General features: G+C 42.1%; 2 protein-coding genes across 4 annotated transcripts in view; both read left to right on the top strand.

The window, feature by feature from the left end:
• Window positions 1-3127, top strand: part of LOC311097548 (vitelline membrane outer layer protein 1-like) — a 77192-nt gene extending 74065 nt beyond the window's left edge. The window contains exon 5 of one of the 2 annotated variants that reach the window (XM_084137325.1): window positions 2935-3127. The gene's annotated coding sequence lies outside the window, so the exon portion shown is untranslated. The remainder of the gene's footprint in view (window positions 1-2934) is intronic. The other variant, XM_084137323.1, reaches the window with a different exon arrangement.
• Window positions 3128-3276: 149 nt separating this feature from the next.
• The window catches only part of LOC311097557 (vitelline membrane outer layer protein 1-like), a gene marked incomplete at its 5' end in the record, with an annotated part of 29539 nt that continues 13979 nt past the window's right edge, over window positions 3277-18836 (top strand). The window contains 8 exons of one of the 2 annotated variants that reach the window (XM_084137340.1): window positions 3277-3480; window positions 3997-4121; window positions 4244-4360; window positions 9688-9869; window positions 9941-11533; window positions 12341-12462; window positions 12645-12758; window positions 13984-14168. In XM_084137340.1, the coding sequence (XP_083993466.1) occupies window positions 3277-3480; window positions 3997-4121; window positions 4244-4360; window positions 9688-9868 (627 nt within the window). In that variant the 3' untranslated portion in view covers window position 9869; window positions 9941-11533; window positions 12341-12462; window positions 12645-12758; window positions 13984-14168. Of the gene's footprint in view, window positions 3481-3996; window positions 4122-4243; window positions 4361-9687; window positions 9870-9940; window positions 11534-12340; window positions 12463-12644; window positions 12759-13983; window positions 14169-14451; window positions 15338-18836 lie in introns of those variants that run through there. The other variant, XM_084137341.1, reaches the window with a different exon arrangement.

The following is an 18836-nucleotide window of genomic DNA, read 5'->3' as shown; positions in this document are numbered from 1 at the left end:
TCCAGGAAAACTCCTGCCAGCTGGTCAGCACATGATTTCAGGGTCCGACCCGACACCTTATCTGGTCCTGCAGCCTTGTTGATATTGATGTTCTTTAGGGTTGATATTGATGTTCTTTAGGGCAGAACACACTTAGTGCCGCTGCAGGACGAGGGGCTGGTGCTGCTCCTCTGGTTGGGGAAGATGTACAGTCTCTCTGCTGCTCACTGAGTCAAAGCGTGCAAAGAAGCTGTTCAGGGTATCTGGCAGAGTGGGGTCATGGCTGACCTTCCGGTCACTGTGCTTATAGTCCGTAATGGTCCTTATACCTCTTCACATGTTACGTGGGTTGTTGTTATTGAAGTGCTCCTCAATGCGCTGTTTGTATCTGAATTTTGTCAGCTGGATACCTTTTTTCAGTTCTTTCCGGGCCCTACTGTAAGCCAGCCTGTCTCCTGACCTGTAAGCTTCGTCCCGGACTTTGAGCAGGGGCCACACTGTGCCATCCATCCATGGCTTCTGATTGGGAAAAACCGTGATGGTCTTTGTGGGCAGGACAGCGTCAGTGCAGAAATGAACATAGGACAGAACAGCAGAAGTATATTCCTCAAGATTAGCGCCCTGTTTGAACACATCCCAGTATGCTCGAAACAGTCTTTTAGTGCTGAGGAGAACTCCTTGGTCCAGATCTGCACGGTTCTGGTGGTGGGTTTAGTCCTGCAGATCAGAGGTTTATAAGCCGGGATCAGCTTCACTGTAATGTGGTCTGACATGCCCAGGTGTGGAGCTGCATAAGCTTTGCATGCTCCCGGAATGTTACAATAAACCTGATCCAGTGTGTTATTTTCTCTGGTTGGAAAGTCAACGAATCTGTAAAATTTGGAAAGCACTGATTTCAGTTCTGCATGGTTAAAGTCCCCAGCTACAATCACAGCCGCCTCTGGATTAGCGTTCATCTGCGTGCTAATCAGACAGTACAGCTCCTCCAGTGCTAATCTAACATTAGCTCTCGGTGGTAAGTAAGCTGCTATGATTATAACAGAGCCGAGTTCTCTAACCAGTTTGAACGGTCTGCACTTCACTGCCAGATATTCCAGATCAGGGGAGCAAAATGTTCCGATAAGATTGGTAGCAGTACACCACAAGTTATTAATGTAAAGCACCAAACCTCCGCCTTTGTTCTTGCCTGAAGCTGCGGTCCTGTCGGCCCGGAACAGAGAGCGCCCCGCTAGCTCCACCGCAGCGTCGGGTATGTTGTTATCCAGCCAGGTCTCGGTGACGATCGCCACACAGCTGTCCATCCTCCGCGAGGTGAACCTCAAGCGGATCTCGTCCAACTTGTTGGTGAGAGACCTGGCGTTCGCGAGGAGAAGGCTGGGCAGCGCCGGTCTGTGTGGATTAGCATATAGCCTACCCCGCTTTTGTTTATGGTGTCTTCTACGTCTCCTGGGCCACAGAGGGGGGATGGTGAAAGCCCCCATGATCTGCTGCAGCTCCGGTGGTATAGAATTCAGCTTTGGGGGTGCATAGAGTCCTGATTTTTTTTTCAGCTCCAACATTTCAGCCCTACCATATTGTATTTTTGCTGCAAGTCCTTGAATAAGCGACAAAAACACATACAAAAACACACAAAGACATGAAAAAAGCTGAGAGCTCCGAGCCGCTGCGTGCGCACGCGCCGCCATTGAAAAATGACAACAAGAACAGCAAGAAGATCAAATGTATCGTAATTATTGATCATCATACTATGATAAACTAACATGAACCATGTCATACAACAGCTTTCTAATGTAAATCTGTAAAGTCAGCTGGTCATTATCACAAAATAAAGCCTAACCGGATGATCATGACATTTACATCCCGCCTATTATTGGAGTTGAAATTATTTTATTCTTTCTTGTATGTTAGTGATTCTTCTGAAGACTCTTCTCTACTCTACTCTACTTCTGCTGAAATGGTTGTCAAATATCAGCAAGACTTTCTAAACAGAACCTTGTAGTTTCACATTGTTTTGCACAACACTTTACATCAGATCGTTCATTACATTAGTGCATGTGGCAGATGTTTACATCTAAAGTGACTTGTATTGTATTCAAAGTAATTGTCTTATTCATTCATGCATTTCCTGAGAATGAGCCACATACTCTACTACAGGAATAAAATTAAAGTGTAATATTGTCAATCCTGTAAGCCTAAACTTTTAGCATTTCTAAAGATATAATTGTATCCCAATATATAAATGTGTGTTTTTAGCTAAAATGGCACAATGCATATTCAGAAAATGATTTGATGCAATAAATTCAAACCTTATTTTAATATTTGAGAAGATTGTAAAGCCACTCCTGCAGCGACTATCACAAATGGTGCCAGAATCAAGAAGCAGTTCTGAATCAGAAATCAAAGATTGTTATTTTCCAACACACACAGACGCTTCATGGATCATATTTGCTTAAATGTGTGCTTTCTGCTTCCCAGTATCTAAAACCTCATGAAAGATAAAAAGTGTAAATAAACTTTTTAAAAGGGCACATGCTTTTACTGGCAATTCGACCTGATCAGTGTTTGTCTAAAGTGTGTTTACGTGACTTGCACAATCATTTAGTTTCACCGACTGGAACAATATGGATAAACAATGATTTTTATGTGTTTTCATTTCTTCATGCAAATTATCATAAGACTTCAGAAGTCAAGTTGTGTGAAAATACATTTATGACACTTAAATTCTTCTTGAAATAAAGAAAGTCATACAGGTTTGGAACGACATGAGAGTGAGTAAATGATGACAGAATGATAATTTTTAGCTGATCTTTTCCTGCTGCAAGCCTTGATATTTACAACAGGAAATAAAATGACAAAATCAACCAGCATTTGATAGGCATTTTACTGAGTAAAACACTTTCCAAGGACACTCAGTTAAACAAACAGATGTTTGTATTTTTGTGTGTTTATTTACAGGCATTGATGTGGACTCAGTGTTCCTGGCTGCTGATTGGCTGAATTGAATGCATATAAATGTAATGTTCTGATTGGCTCAAAAAAGAATCAGGCATGTTCTATTGACCAACCAAAGAAGGAGGTGGATGAATTTGCTTAATCTTGTGTAAATATGAGCCTTTTTCCTTAATAAACTTGAGAATGTTATGGTACTACACAGTCTCTGTGTCTGCTTGATCATTCTCACATCACAAGGGTTGAGGCGTCTGTTTCCACCTGATCACTGATAGCTGAGGCTGCAGATAGTCTACCTGAAAATTAATCTAACAATCAGTATTTTTCAATCAGGCCAGTGCTGTAGCAATGCATCACTTCTTTTCCATGATGTTTTCACTGCTAGCCATTATTGGGCATGTGAGTGGTCGGCCCGCAGAAGGTCGTTCTGAGCGGAGCGTCGACCGACCTTACAGATCTGTGCTGACGGTGTCGAACGGAATGAAGTGGGGGTCATGGGGGTTTAAGAGCATGTGTCCAAGTGGAAGTTACGCCGCAGGGTTTAGTTTGAAGGTAAGTTGGGCATTGACTCTATTTTGCTTATGAGCGCTTCAAAGGTTCAAAACTGTGGAGTTGCTGTTTGTCATTTAAAGCTGCTCTAAGTGATGTTGGGTGAAGTCACTTCTTGTTGACGTTCAAAGTATTGTCAAACAAAATAGAGGCTAGCTCGACCCTCCCTCCTCCTCATCCCGCCCCCTCCCCCTCCCTTCCGTGCTTCCTGAGACAGTCATGAACCATTTAGAAAAACCGAACTGAATTTACCAGCATTTTTTTTACAGTGTGTTCAGGGGACAGGCAGCTAGCGGATAGTTAGGAGATGTTTGCTGGATGTGACAAAAAAATGTTTGGCCTAAAAACACATGATCAATTAGAGCACCTTTAATTCCAGGTTACTCCAGGGAACTGCACCTGCTTAAGATTTTTACAGTGTCTGTGTAATACTAAACAGCATGCAGATCAATGTTACTATGGGTTGGGTTAGAGTTAACTCTTTCAAATGGAAGATTGCCTTGATGTTGTTGTTTTAAGGTGGAAAGACCAATTGGTGGTGGTGATGATACAGCGCTCAATGGGATTCGTCTTCACTGTGTCGATCGGTTCAAAGAATCACCAGGCTCACATGACTACACCACAATTGAGTCCGACGTAGGAAAGTAATGGACTCAGATTATTAACAATTCTTGCATTAAGTGTTTAAGCTATTCAAGTAAATTGAGGATTTTCTTGAAAATAATAATTTATTTGATCAGGCAAACTCTGTGTGTGTTTTCTTCAGATGGGGTGAGTGGACAGATGTCAAATGGTGTCATTTTGGATACTTGAAATCTTTCCAGCTGAGAGTTGAATCTCACCAAGGATTTGCATTTGATGATACGGCCGCAAACAACATCAAGTGAGTGTGTGGTGCTATAAGTTAAAACATCTCTTATCCAGTGTATACCTCTTACACCATCTCTTTCCCATCCTGGGTTTATTTTGATATTTAAAGGGATACTCCACTTTTTTTGGAAATAGGCTCATTTTACAACTCACCCAGAGTTAAACAGTTGAGTTTTACCGTTTTCGAATCCATTCAGCCGATCTCCGGGTCTGGCGGTACCACTTTTAGCATAGCTTAGCATAGATAATTGAATCGGACAAGTCCATTAGCATCTCTCTCAAAAAAATGGCCTAAGAGTTTCGATATTTTTCCTATTTAAAACTTGACTCTTCTGTAGTTACATTGTGTACTAAGACCGACGGAAAATGTAAAGTTGCGATTTTCTAGGCTGATATGGCTAGGAACTATACTCTCATTCCTGCATAATAATCAAGAAACTTTTCTGCCGTACCATGAGTCCAGCAGGCGTAATGATATGATGCAGCGCCTGAAAATAGTCCCCAGCTCAGTAACTTCCAACGTGACCTAAGTTTGTCTAACCTATTATACCTATTTTCAGGCGCTGCGTCATATCATTACGCCTGCTGGACTCATTGTGACAGAGACAAAAGCAGGATGCAGTTGCAAATAACGCTTTATTAAGAAGGTGATAATCAGTAGCCAGTCAGTCAAACAACACAGAAAGTCACAACACAGATGTTGGGTCAGACGATCACAAGCTTCGATGGTAAGTGGCGCAGGGACCTCGGTGGACAACTCGTGATGGTGCTCGGTAATCCAGTGGTGTTTCCCTTGTGACGGTGCTTGTAAATCCAGTGCTGAGTGCAGGAATCCAAACGAATGACACGATGAAGAACAGAGGGGAAATCCACGATCCAGACGACAGCACGGGAACAGAACGGGAACACACCAGAGAACCACAACGATCTGACAACATGGGACAGCAGTTACTGCACATATAAAGGCACAAACAATCAGCAGTGATCAGTGACCACGCCCACAGACACACACACACACACACACACAATACGCAAGACGAGAGAGAGACAGTGGATTCATGAACCGTGACAGTACCCCCTCCCCTAGGAACGCCTCCTGGCCTCCTGGCGTTCCTCAACAGACTTACCTGGCGATTGTAATCATTGATCAGGGAGTGATCCATAATGTCCCTAGCAGGAACCCAACTTCTCTCCTCCGCTTTGGGGGTGAAACCCCGAAGATAAACTGACACTCGCCCCCAGTAGTTTACAAAACTCTTGCCAAAATTTGGACACAAATTGGGGACCCCTGTCAAAAACCACGTCCATCGAGAGGCCATGTAAACGAAAGACGTGATCTATAACAGTTACCGCTGTCTCCTTGGCGGAGGGTAATTTAGGCAAGGGAATAAAATGAGCCGCCTTCGAGAACCGGTCCACGACGGTCAAAACGACCGTCTTGCCCTGGGAGGGCGGGAGGGCGGTAATAAAATCTATCTGTGGGACCAGTGTCTCGAAGGGACTGACAGCAGTTGAAGTAACCCATCTGGGGATCGATTGGAAGTCTTACCAGTGGCACAAACTGAGCAAGCCAAGACAAAACTGTCGCGAGCCATTAATGGCCACCAGAATCGTTGCTTTACCAAAAAACTGGTGCGGTTAACCCCTGGATGACATGCTATGCTGGAACTATGTCCCCACTGAATAACGTCGGACCGATACTCCTCTGGCACAAACAAACAATTCGGTGGGCAATCGGGCGGAGGCGTTACCCCTTCTAAGGCCGACATGACCTTCGATTCGATCTCCCACCTGAGACAAATAGGGTCTCGGGTAAAATACACTCGGGAGTAGACGGGCGTTCGGATTGATCAAAAATTCGAGATAAAGAGTCGGGTTTGATGTTCTTGGAACCCGGGTGGTACGAGAGAGAAAAGTCAAAACGTCCGAAAAAAGTGCCCACCGAGCCTGCCTAGAGTTGAGTCTTTTGGCGGTTCTGATATATTCTAGGTTCTTGTGATCGGTCCATACTATAAAAGGTACCCCTGACCCTTCTAACCAGTGTCGCCATTCCTCCAGCACTAACTTGACTGCCAACAACTCTCTGTTACCAATGTCATAGTTACGTTCGGCAAGTGATAAACGATGAGAAAAAAACGTGCAAGGATGCATCTTGTCGTCTGTGGAAGAACGTTGGGAAAGTACTGCTCCTACCCCCACCTCTGATGCGTCGACCTCCACCACGAACTGACGTGATGGATCAGGGAGAACGAGGATGGGAGCCGAAACGAAGCGACTCTTAAGTTTAGCGAATACACCCTCGGCTGTATCGGACCACCTGAACGTCGTTCTGGGGGAGGTCAAGGCAGTCAGAGGCGCGGCTAGTTGGCTGAAATTGCGAATGAAACGCCGATAGAAATTGGCAAACCCCAGAAACCTCTGTAGGGCCTTACGGGAATCCGGACTTGGCCAATCTATCACAGCCTTAACCTTGTCAGGATCCATACGCACTCCCTCAGACGAGATGATTTACCCTAAGAAAGGAACAGACTGTGCATGAAAAATGCATTTCTCCGCCTTGACAAAAAGCCCATTCTCTAGCAACCTTTGGAGCACTCGTCTGACGTGCTGAACGTGATCCTGGAGAGAAGATGAAAAAATCAATATGTCATCCAGGTAAACACATATGAACTGGTCAGCCATATCTCTCAGCACGTCATTGACGAGTGCTTGGAAGACCGCTGGGGAGTTGGACAGCCCAAACGGCATGACCAAGTATTCAAACGCGGTCTTCCATTCATCACCCTTCCTTATGCGGACCAAATGATAAGCGTTACGTAAATCCAATTTTGTGAAAATTGATGCTCCCTGCAATCGCTCGAAGGCTGAAGACATCAACGGTAAAGGATAAGTATTCTTTACCATGATGTTGTTCAACCCCCGGTAAACAATACACGGTCGCAGAGATCCATCCTTCTACCCCACAAAAAAGAACCCCGTCCCCGCTGGAGATGAGGAAGGACGAATGAACTTGGATGCTAGAGAATCAGAAATATATTTCTCCATAGCTTCCCTCTCTGGAACAGAAAGTGAATATAACTTGCCTTTAGGCGGAGACTCACCTGGTACTAAGTCTATGGCACAGTCATAAGGACGATGCGGAGGAAGAGAAGCAGCACGGGACTTACTGAACACTTCACTCAGGTCCTGGTACTCCTCGGGCACGTTAGACAAATCCACTGCCTTCTCCTGAAACACAGAAACAGGCACAGACGAACACGCAGACACTAGACATGACTCATGACAAGTATTACTCCATGCAGACACAGAATTGTGGCCCCAATTGATTCTAGAATTGTGCTGAGTGAGCCAGGGATGTCCAAGTACTACTGGTGCCAGTGGAGAGTCCATGAGGAGGAATGTTATAGTCTCAGAGTGGTTGCCAGATGTGGTGAGGGTGATGGATTCAGTAGCGTGTGAAATATCGGGGAGTTGCTGTCCAATTCGAGCATTAACAGATACAGTATCTTGTGCGTGAGTGGGAAGATAGGAATTTGAAGTTGTTGAGCGAGTTGAGCCATCGGAGACGGGGCTGACCATGTCCCTCCTGCCAGTGCATGAGTCCTCTGTACCGCAAAACTGATGACTCTGCTGAAACCGGCCCATCCTGCTCAACCGAGCATCGACTCTTAGCACCAGTTCGATGAGTCCATTCAAGTTATGAGGGAGGTCCAGCATGTAAATCTCCCTCTGGACACGGTCAGCCAACCCATGCAGGAATCGGTCCCACTGTGCCTCCTCGTTCCAATGGCACTCTGGAATCCCTGGTGGAGATCGGCGAGTAGTAGTCTGGCCGCCTCCCTACCTCCCGCCACGATCAAAAACCCTCTTCATCTCCTCAGAGTATGCCTGGAACTAGGCACAACATGGATCTTGATTCCCCCACACCGCCGTTCCCCAAAGAGCCGCCTTGCCCGACAATAGTGTGAGAACGAATGCCACCTTGGTCTGTTCATGACGAAACGTCTGCGGCTGTAATGAAAAGTACATGAGCAATGGGTAAGGAATGCTCTGTAATACTCGGGCTCACCTGAGTACCCTTCAGGTGTGGGTAAGCGTGGGTCATGCTGATGGGGCGGCTCTGGTGGATTGGGCTGAACGGGCGGTGTGGGTGACGCAGCGGGACTCCTCAGATGTTGAAGTTGTTGGGTGAGCTCGGACACCTGCGTCACAAAAGCTTGGAACGCCCGACATCTGCTGGCAATACTCTCCTCTTGTTGATCCATCCTCGCTATGCTGCGAGAAGCAAAATCATCCCAACTTGTTGCGCCTGCTGCATCCATAATGTGTTCAGATCATTCTGTGACAGAGACAGAAGCAGGATGCAATTGCAAATAACGGTTTATTAAGAAGGTGATAATCAGTAGCCAGTCAGGCAAACAACACAGAAAGTCACAACACAGATAGTGGGTCAGACAATCACAAGCTTCGATGGTAAGTGACGCAGGGACCTCGGTGGACAACTCGTGATGGTGCTCGGTAATCCAGTGGTGTTTCCCTTGTGACGGTGCTTGTAAATCCAGTGCTGAGTGCAGGAATCCAAACGAAAGACACGACGAAGAACAGAGGGGAAATCCACGATCCAGACGACAGCACGGGAACAGAACGGGAACACACCGGAGAACCACAACGATCTGACAACATGAGACAGCAGTTACTGCACATATAAAGGCACAAACAATTGGTACCAGCTGGCGCTGCTGATCAGCAGTGATCAGTGACCACGCCCACAGACACACACACAATACGCAAGATGAGAGAGAGACAGTGGATTCATGAACCGTGACACTGGTACGGCAGCAAAGTTTCTTGATTGTTACGCAGGAATGCGAGTATAGTTCCTAGCCATATCAGCCTAGAAAATCACAACTTTTCATTTTCCGTCGGTCTTAGTACACAATGTAACTACAGAAGAGTCAAGTTTTAAATAGGAAAAATATCGAAACTCTTTGGTCATTTTTTTTGAGAGAGATGCTATTGGTCTTGTCCGATTCAATGATCTATGCTAAGCTATGCTAAAAGTGGTACCGCCAGACCCGGAGATCGGCTGAATGGGTTCGAAAACGGTAAAACTCAACTGTTTAACTCTGGGGGAGTTGTAAAATGAGCCTATTTCCAAAAAAAGTGGAGTATCCCTTTAAGGACTCAGTTTTCCCCTATCAATAGTTTAGTTAATATCACACTCGCAGTCGTGCTGCTGTTCGTGATTATGATTGCTGCAGGGGATCATGTGATCACATTCAATCCAACAGCACAATAACATATTTTATCATAATATTGTCACATCTGAATTTTTTCCAGGTTCACCTGCAGTGGAGGTGAGGTGCTGGAGGGTTACAGCACAGCCTGGGGCAACTGGGGCAACTGGAGCCCAACCTGTATGGGAAAGGGAATCTGCGGCATCAAGACCCGGATAGAAGCACCACAGGGAAGTGGAGACGACACCGCTCTCAATGACGTGCGCATGTACTGCTGTGATTAAGGTGATGTGATCACAATCAAAAACTCTTACTAATAATGACTGCATATCTCCTAAATCGGATTTTTCTTTCAGGTGTAGGAGGATGATAACAAGAACAGCAAAAAGATCAAATGTATCGTAATTATTGATCATCATACTATGATTAACTAACATGAACCATGTCATACAACAGCTTTCTAATGTAAATCTGTAAAGTCAGCCGGTCATTATCACAAAATAAAGCCTAACCGGATGATCGGGAGATTTACATCCCGCCTATTATTGGAGTTAAAATTATTTTATTCTTTCTTGTATGTTAGTGATTCTTCTGAAGACTCCTGAACTTCTGCTGAAACGGTTGTCAAATATCAGCAAGAAAGACTTTCTAAACAGAACCTTGTAGTTTCGCATTGTTTTGCACAACACTTTACATCAGATCATTCATTACATTAGTGCATGTGGCAGATGTTTACATCTATACATCTATAAGTGACTTATATTGCATTCAAGGCAAGGCGGCAAGGCAACCTTTTGCCTTTCTAAAGATATAATTGTATCCCTATATATACATATATGTGTTTATAGCTAAAATGGCACAATTCAGAAAATGATTTGATGCTAAACAAATTCAAACCTTATTTTAATATTTGAGAAGATTGTAAAGCCACTCCTGCAGCGACTATCACAAACGGTGTCAGAATCAAGAAGCAGTTATGACTCAGAAATCAAAGATTGTTATTTTCCTAAACACAGACGCTTCATGGATCATATTTGCTTAAATGTGTGCTTTCTGCTTCCCAGTATCTAAAACCTCATGAAAGATAAATAGTGTAAATAAACTTTTTAAAAGGGCACATGCTTTTACTGGCAATTCGACCTGATCAGTGTTTGTCTAAAGTGTGTTTACGTGACTTGCACAATCATTTAGTTTCACCGACTGGAACAATATGGATAAACATTGATTTTTATGTGTTTTCATTTCTTCATGCAAATTATCATAAGACTTCAGAAGTTAAGTTGTGTGAAAATACATTTATGACACTTAAATTCTTCTTGAAATAAATAAAGTCGTACAGGTTTGGAACGACGTGAGAGTGAGTAAATGATGACAGAATGATCATTTTTAGCTGATCTTTTCCTGCTGCAAACCTTGATATTTACAACAGGAAATAAAATGACAAAATCAACCAGCATTTGATAGGCATTTTACTGAGTAAAACACTTTCCAAGGACACTCAGTTAAACAAACAGATGTTTGTATTTTTGTGTGTTTATTTACAGGCATTGATGTGGACTCAGTGTTCCTGGCTGCTGATTGGCTGAATTTTAATACATATAAATGTAATGTTCTGCTTGGCTCAAAAAAAGAATCAGGCATGTTCTACTGACCAACCAAAGAAGGCTTAGGGTAACCGGGGTAAGTTTTTGGTTTGGAAACCAAACAGAATTAATTTAATCATTGTTTGGCAATGCAATGCAATGCATCCCTTCATTTCCATGGTGTTTTCACTGCTAGCCATTATTGGGCTACATGTGAGCGTTCAGTCCGCTGGAAAACCTTATGAGGAGAGCATCGAAAGAACTTTCGTATCGTTGCTGACTGTGTCCAATGGATTGAAGTGTGGTTCGTGGGGTCAAAGGGAATTTTGTCCAACTGGAACATACGCCACAGGGTTTAGTCTGATGGTAAGTTGACCATTGACTCATGAAAGTGATTTTGATTTTCTAACTCAGTATTTTTGTCTTGTTTTCCAGTACAAATATCTAAACATTTTTAAATCAAGATACATTTACTGGAGAAGAAGCAAAATGACTTGAAGTGAGTTTGAGCTTTAAACAAGAAAAAGTATCTGGGTTAGAAAATATCAACTTAATCAAGATTTATCATGATTCAATCAATTCCTGAAGTGTAAAAGCAAGTCCTGTCAACTTTTTTCCTTCACATGTCAGAGGTTTTATGTAGACTTTAACCCTCTGAGCCTCTTCATTTTGGGGTCAAAGTTGGCTCCTTCGCTGTCAAAAGTGACGAAGCTTTAAAATGTTTTTTTTTTTTTAGGAAAATCAATGTAATTTATTTTTGTTCAATAATATTTTTGGATTATTTACATTTTTTAGGGGATTTTATGATACTGTGCAACATTTATAAACATTTTATGAGCTATTTTTTCCACTAAAGTTAATGTATTTTCTTTCCCATTATTTTTTCAATAAATGCAATATTTCAGATTAAAATAGAGTGAAGGCCTTTGAAATCCATTTTTTGAAGTGAGAATAGTATCATCTGGAGGTGTTAAAAAATAAAAACACGTGTAACCGCAAATAGCTCCTTATTTAAATATATGGAGAGGCTTTTGGATTCCCAATAATTTATATTTTATATATTTATGATTGGCCTGGAGGTTGTGTGTGTGTTTGTGTGTTAGTTCACCTGCCATGAACATTATCAAATAGAGGACTGTCTTAATGTTGTTGCTGTTTTTTCTTGTTTTTTAGGTGGAAAAACCTGTTTTTTGGGATAACACAGCACTCAACGGGATTCGTCTTTACTGTGTCAGTCGGACCAAAGACTTATCAGACTTAAATAAGGAAATCTTCGTTCAGTCTGACGTAGGAAGGTAATGAGCTCGGACTCTATGCAATGAAGTAAAACTAGTAACAGCATGTTTACTTTGGGTTTATAAAGAATTCTTACATTAAAGAGCCGTTTTTTCATAAGCTAGATAAACAAACTGTGGATTTAATCTTCATTGTCTTCAATAAACCTTCAAAAAAGCCATAAATTGTGTTTTTTCTTCAGCTGGGGTGAGTGGACAGATATCAAATGGTGTCCTTCGGGAGTCTTGACAGCTTTCCAGCTGAAAGTCCAATCTAACCAAGAAACTAAAGATGAAACGGCCGCAAACAACATCAAGTGAGTGTGTAACAGAACAATCATTCTGAATTTGCCATTCAGGGTCTCAGTTTTCCCTCATCAAGCATATGAATGATATTCAGAGCAACAACACGACTCGTTATAGTTCTATAAACAGTAAATCAATACTACCGCTAGTTCATATATTTATTCTGTGCCAAAAAAAAAAAAACCTTCCAAAAAAAGTCAAACTTCATGTTTAAAGTGCCCCTATTATGCTATTTTAAAGGTTCGAAATGTTGTTCTAGAGTCTCGGTTTAAGTGCATCCAAGGTCAAAAACGTGTGTTGCCAATTTAGCGAGTTTGTCACAGGAATGAGCGACTTTTCATACCCCTAAAGCGACTTATTTTTAGCGATAAATCTAGCGGCTTTTTGGATTGCTGGTTAACATGTAGTCAGTCACTATATCACACTCGTTCCGCTGTCTGACAGAAAATATGTAAATGAGAATAGCTTTATTGGACATTCAGCTATATTATATTAAAATTACAATATGTGAGCACGGATTAGGAAAGAAAACAGATGTAAACTGCAGACAGTTGGCGCAACATTTAGTGACTTTTTGAGTAGGCTTTAGCTTCTTTCCATTGAAAATAGGTTGGTCAAAAAACACTTTAATTTCCTCATAATCTCCACTGCAGCATCAGCTCTTTTCTCTGAGTGTCTGAAACGCTTCAGTCTCTCTAAACCCCGCCTCTCTGAGAGCTGCTCTGCTCTGATTGGTCAGACGGCCCAGTCTGCTGTGACTGGTTAGAAACCAAAAGCTCATTCTCATATCTGACTCTCAGCTCTAAACACAGAGTGATACGAACAGTAACGATGGCGTGGGTTTTACCGTATCAATCTCAAAGTGGATTTGCTTTGTCAGCAGAAAACAGCGTCTTCTCCACATGAACAACACGAACCAAACTCTTCCAGTCTCAGATAATCTACAGTGTTTGAGGGCGGGGCAAAGAGACACTGTTCAGCCAATCAAGACCAGAGACTGGCATTATGCAAATTTGTAACAAACCTACATATGTTCAGCAGGAAGTGAGACTTGAATTACTGACGACTCGTTTCAGGCAGTTCAGAATCGCTTCTTTCTTTTGGGAGACAAAAACTCCATTAATCTGCACTTTGAGACTTTTACATTCACAAACAGCTCTATTACACATTGCATGAAAGGTCATAGCCGAAAAAGCATATGGGCACTTTAACATAATACTGCCACATTTATTTCAGATTCAACTGCAGTGGAGGTTCTATCCTTCAAGGTGACGGCACAGACTGGGGCGATTGGGGAAAATGGAGTCCAAAATGTAAAGGAACAGGAATCTGTGGCATCGGGACCCGGATAGAAGAGCCACAGGGAATCAAAGGAGACGACACCGCTCTCAATGACGTGCGCATGTTCTGCTGTGATTAAGGTGATGTGATCACAATCAAAAACTCAGACTGACACACTGCAGATCAGTGTGTTTTATTCTTTCAGGTGTACGAGGATGACAACAAGAACAGCAAGAAGTGTGTATCAAATGTATTGTAATTATTGATCATCATACTGTGATAAACTAACATGAACCATGTCATACAACAGCTTTGTAAGGGATAATGCACAGTCATTATCACAAAATAAAGCCTAACGGGATGATCATGACATTTACATCCCGCCTATTATTGGAGTTGAAAGTATTTTATTCTTTCTTGTAGGTCAGTGATTCTTCTGAAGACTTCTAAACTTCTGCTGAAACGGTTGTCAAATATCAGCAATAAAGACTTTCTAAACAGAACCTTGTAGTTTCACATTGTTTTGCACAACACTTTACATCAGATCGTTCATTACATTAGTGCATGTGGCAGATGGTCTTATATTGCATTCAAAGTAATTGTCTTATCCGTTCATGCATTCCCTGAGAATGACCAGCCTAATCTCAATACACATGCACCCCACAATACTAATCCTACCCAAATGTATACCCACACCTCTATTAAACCTACCCATGCGTATCATATGCACGTAAAAACGAATTTCCGTGTATAAATTACACGATAAACACAATGCGTGCTATAGAGATGCATTAGTGTGACTGGGTTACGAACACTAAGCTACATTAAATTAAAGTGTAATATTGTCAACCCTGTCACCCTAAACTTTTTGCCTTTCTAAAGGTATAATCATATCCCTATATATATAAATGTGTTTATTTAGCTAAAATTGCACATTGCAAATTCTGAAAATTATTTGATGCAAAACAAATTCAAATCTCATTTTAATACTTATTATAATATTTGGTTAAGTTGCATTTTTGGTTGAGTAGGACATCCATAACTAGAAGTAAATCTTAGATTTGGAGATAATCTGAGTTTTTGTTATGTTTGGATGGGTGTTGTATTATGTTTCAGTTCTGTGCAGTTTTCTCTCGTTTCTCTGTGTTTAGGCAGGTTACAAATGGTTTGATTAAGTTGTCACAGGTTTTTCACATTTCTTTGACTGGTTTGTTCTGTTGTTGTTTTTTTAGTTCAGTGTCAGTTATACTTCGCGTTTTAAGTTAGTTGTCCTTTTTCTGAGTATCTTTTTGTTAATAAAACAAAGACTGCTGTAGTTAGAGCCTCTTCTCCTCATCATTGTAACCAACTCCTACTCATAGTGTTCTACTCCTAGAACCTTAAAAGGACATCCGCCATCTTGGTTGAGTTTACTGTGGAGTTCAAGAACATGAGGTGTCCAGCTTGCACCTGCGAGGCCTTGAAGGATTTTGTAAACTTGGAACTTGCATCAATCAAGAAGATTAAAACCTAACTTCTGCGGTAAAAGACAGAGTTGACTGCCTCTTTGGATACTGATACGTCATTAAACCCTCGAAGCCTAGAGATGACTACACCTTTGATTCAAAGCGTGATTATTGTATTTTATACTATATAGATTATTGAATTTTTATTTTGCATAATTTTTTTTTGGTTTATTATAAAATGTAATGATTCAGTATGGTAATTGTAAAGAAAGGTTGACTTAATTATAGGTTGACCTTTAAGTGCCCTCTTGTGGCGCAGATTGTGTATGGTAACGTCCGTATTGTTTAAAACTTTATAACTTGTTTTGAGATGAGTTTGTGAAGTGTCATGGCTGAAGAGCGGCTCGTGCGGTGAAGTCGTAGCCCGCATAAGGCTGTAAGTCGCTATTATTTGTCATAAAAATATGATGTTTAGTTGGTTTAAGATGTTTGTCAGTAAATTCATTAATCTAGAGATACAAATGTAGCTAAAAACGAAACGTAAAGTGACTGTGCAAAGCGTGAGCATTAGTTAGAGTGCCGTACGCTAGCTGTCTTTTGTTATGATTATTAGGCTAATTTTGATTCCATGATTACAAGCCATTAGCCTGGCTGTCTGGACTTGATCCGTTGAGGAGCTATTATGCCCGAACAAAAGTTGTTCGGACCAATCAAATTGTCAGGGCGGGCTTTATACGATGATGGACAGATGATCAACAGTAACGTAATTATCCACGTCACCAACAAGTGCTTGGGTTGAATTTGTTTACAACAAAGATGACTGCCGCTGGAGAATTGAGATTTCATGAGTTCACACTTACAAGATAGAGTCAGATAGAATAAAAGCATATTTGGCGTGCTGTCCGAGGAGAGGCTCCAGACTCGGTATTCGGCCCGAACCCAAAGCACTCCCCCCGTATTCCAGGCTGTGGAAGAACAAGCCGAGAGTGAGTGGAGGGATGCTGAAAACTGTCAAGGAATGTTAGGTGAGTTGACAGAGTGAATAAATATATGCTTCCTCTCATGCTGATAGGGTAGATATGGTAATTGTTTGATGACAAGTTGACTGTATTGATTATTTGAACGTGCTCCTCCCGAACTTTACGAAACATAATGTGTAGATTCCGCCATCGCGTCTGTTATAGAAGATACCGACAGCGCATTCATTTTAAAAGAGGAACAGAGAACCGCGATCAAGGCATCTGTCGATCGGAAACATGAATGAAAAACATACGTCACTTAGTCCGTTGCTCTGATTGGTTGTAGGTCTATCCAATTGAGTGCAGAGGCATTTTCTTTCCTGGTTCGGTTGAAACACGCCCCATAATCACAGCTCAATGGAGCAGTATCAGACTCACATACTGACTAGAATCTGAGTATGACGACGTCAGGCTAACAAGCCATTACCTAAAACAAGGAATATAATTAACAAATGCACGACAATGTAACATTTAATGCTTAATGTGTTGATTTAATGTTTCATTTGAATGCTTTATTTAGACAGTAAATACTGTCAGCTATGCACTTTGAATATGTACAATTCTAATTGCTGTATTTGTCTGTTTACAGTTTTAAAATGTTAAAGTTAAACGAGAAAAGATTCATGAAAGCTAATTGGAAGAGTAAAAAGCCATGAACCAACATCTCGCCTGTTCATTGTCTGTCTAGCTGGATAGAGAAGTGACACGTCTAGTGAGGACAGAACATAAAAATAAAAGTAAACAGTTAAAAGAAATTTAATTGATTACAAAAACTGCCTACTGAGGCTTTGATTTTTAGTGTTTTAAGGCTTTGACCTTAAACACGACCACAATGCATCCCTGAAGTGCCAGTGATCTTCAACCAGATGGAACTGGATAATGTTCTGAATGTTCTGATCCAATCTGACTTCTGACCTATAATGCTGCCTGATTCATAATCACACACTGTTGGTTCGTTGGCCAGAGGAGAACTGAGCAACTGAGCCTGGTTTCTCCCAAGGTTTTTTTTCTCCATTCTGTCACTGATGGAGTTTTGGTTCCTTGCCACTGTTGCCTTTTTCACCTTTGTCGCCATTGGCTTTTGGCTTGCTTAGTTGGGGACATTTAATTTAATAATCAACAATATTATTGATCTGCCTGAATTGACACCATTATATAAGAACTGAACTGAGCTGGACGATGACATCACGGTTTACTCCAGAGCGGCTGTACTACATATAAATGAACTAAATTAAAGCTGCAGTCCATAACTTTTTTGGGTTAAAAATTATCCAAAATATTTTTTTGAGCAAGTACATAACCAGCCAGTGTTCAAGACTTGCCTTAGCTCGATTCAAAATGGTAAGCTTGTGATAATGTTTTCAATTCCAGTGGTACTGGTGGATTTCTGCGGGAAATTCGAGCATGTCTTTGCGACATTATCAATTTGTCTGATTGCCTGTCTTGTCTTGATCTTTTGCTGTTTACATAAATAAACATCACCTTTCATTCGCAACTGGATCTTGTATTTCGTGACGTAACAGAATGATCTGACCAAGATGGATCCAGCAAATGTTACTAAACTGAGAGACATTCTGAACAATAACAACGTTCGTTTTGATCATCAAGATGAGCAGATTACGGCGACCGGTTGAGCAGTTCAGGCCTTGGTAGTGCAGGTCTCGGAACTAACTAACCAACTACAACATCGGAGAGATGAGCCTGTCCACGCGCCCACTGTGCCCAACCTACCCCCCCCGCTGTTCCACCCGCGGACCGATCCGCTCGCAGCACAGAACCTCTTCTGCCACCTCCTGCTGCTTATTCTGGTGAGCCCCAATTATGCCGTGCATTTTTGAAAAAATGTTCGCTGTTTTTTGCTCTGCAGTATTCACCATTCCCCACTGAAGAGTCCAAAGTAGCGTTTGTGATAACACTGTTGTCAGGACGAGCGGCGCTATGGGGAACAGCAGTGTGGGAACAAGGACATCAGTGTCTTGCTTCATTTCAGACCTTCAGTGAGGAATTCAAGAAGGTGTTTGATCGTGCCGTGTCAGGCAGAGAAGCGGCCAGAGTGTTGGCGGATCTACGGCAAGGTAACAGAACTGTTGCAGACTATTCCATCGAGTTTCGTACGCTGGCTGTGGAGTGCAAGTGGAACAGCGAGACGCAGTGGGACATGTTTCTGCATGGATTGGTTGACCGTAGCCAGAATGAGATTTACACCCTGGAGTTACCCACAACGTTGGACGACTTGATTGACCTGGCCATCCGAGTGGACGCACGGCTGCAGAGCCGAGATCTTCAGGTCCAGAGAGGCTTGGTTCCAGCCATGAAGGATATTCCTTTCATCACTTCCTGCGAT

Source organism: Abramis brama (genome assembly GCF_963993115.1).
Source record: "Abramis brama genome assembly, chromosome: 15".
Lineage (NCBI taxonomy): Eukaryota > Metazoa > Chordata > Actinopteri > Cypriniformes > Leuciscidae > Abramis > Abramis brama.
Note: the sequence above shows the minus strand (reverse complement) of the source record. Positions and strands in the feature narration are given on the sequence as shown.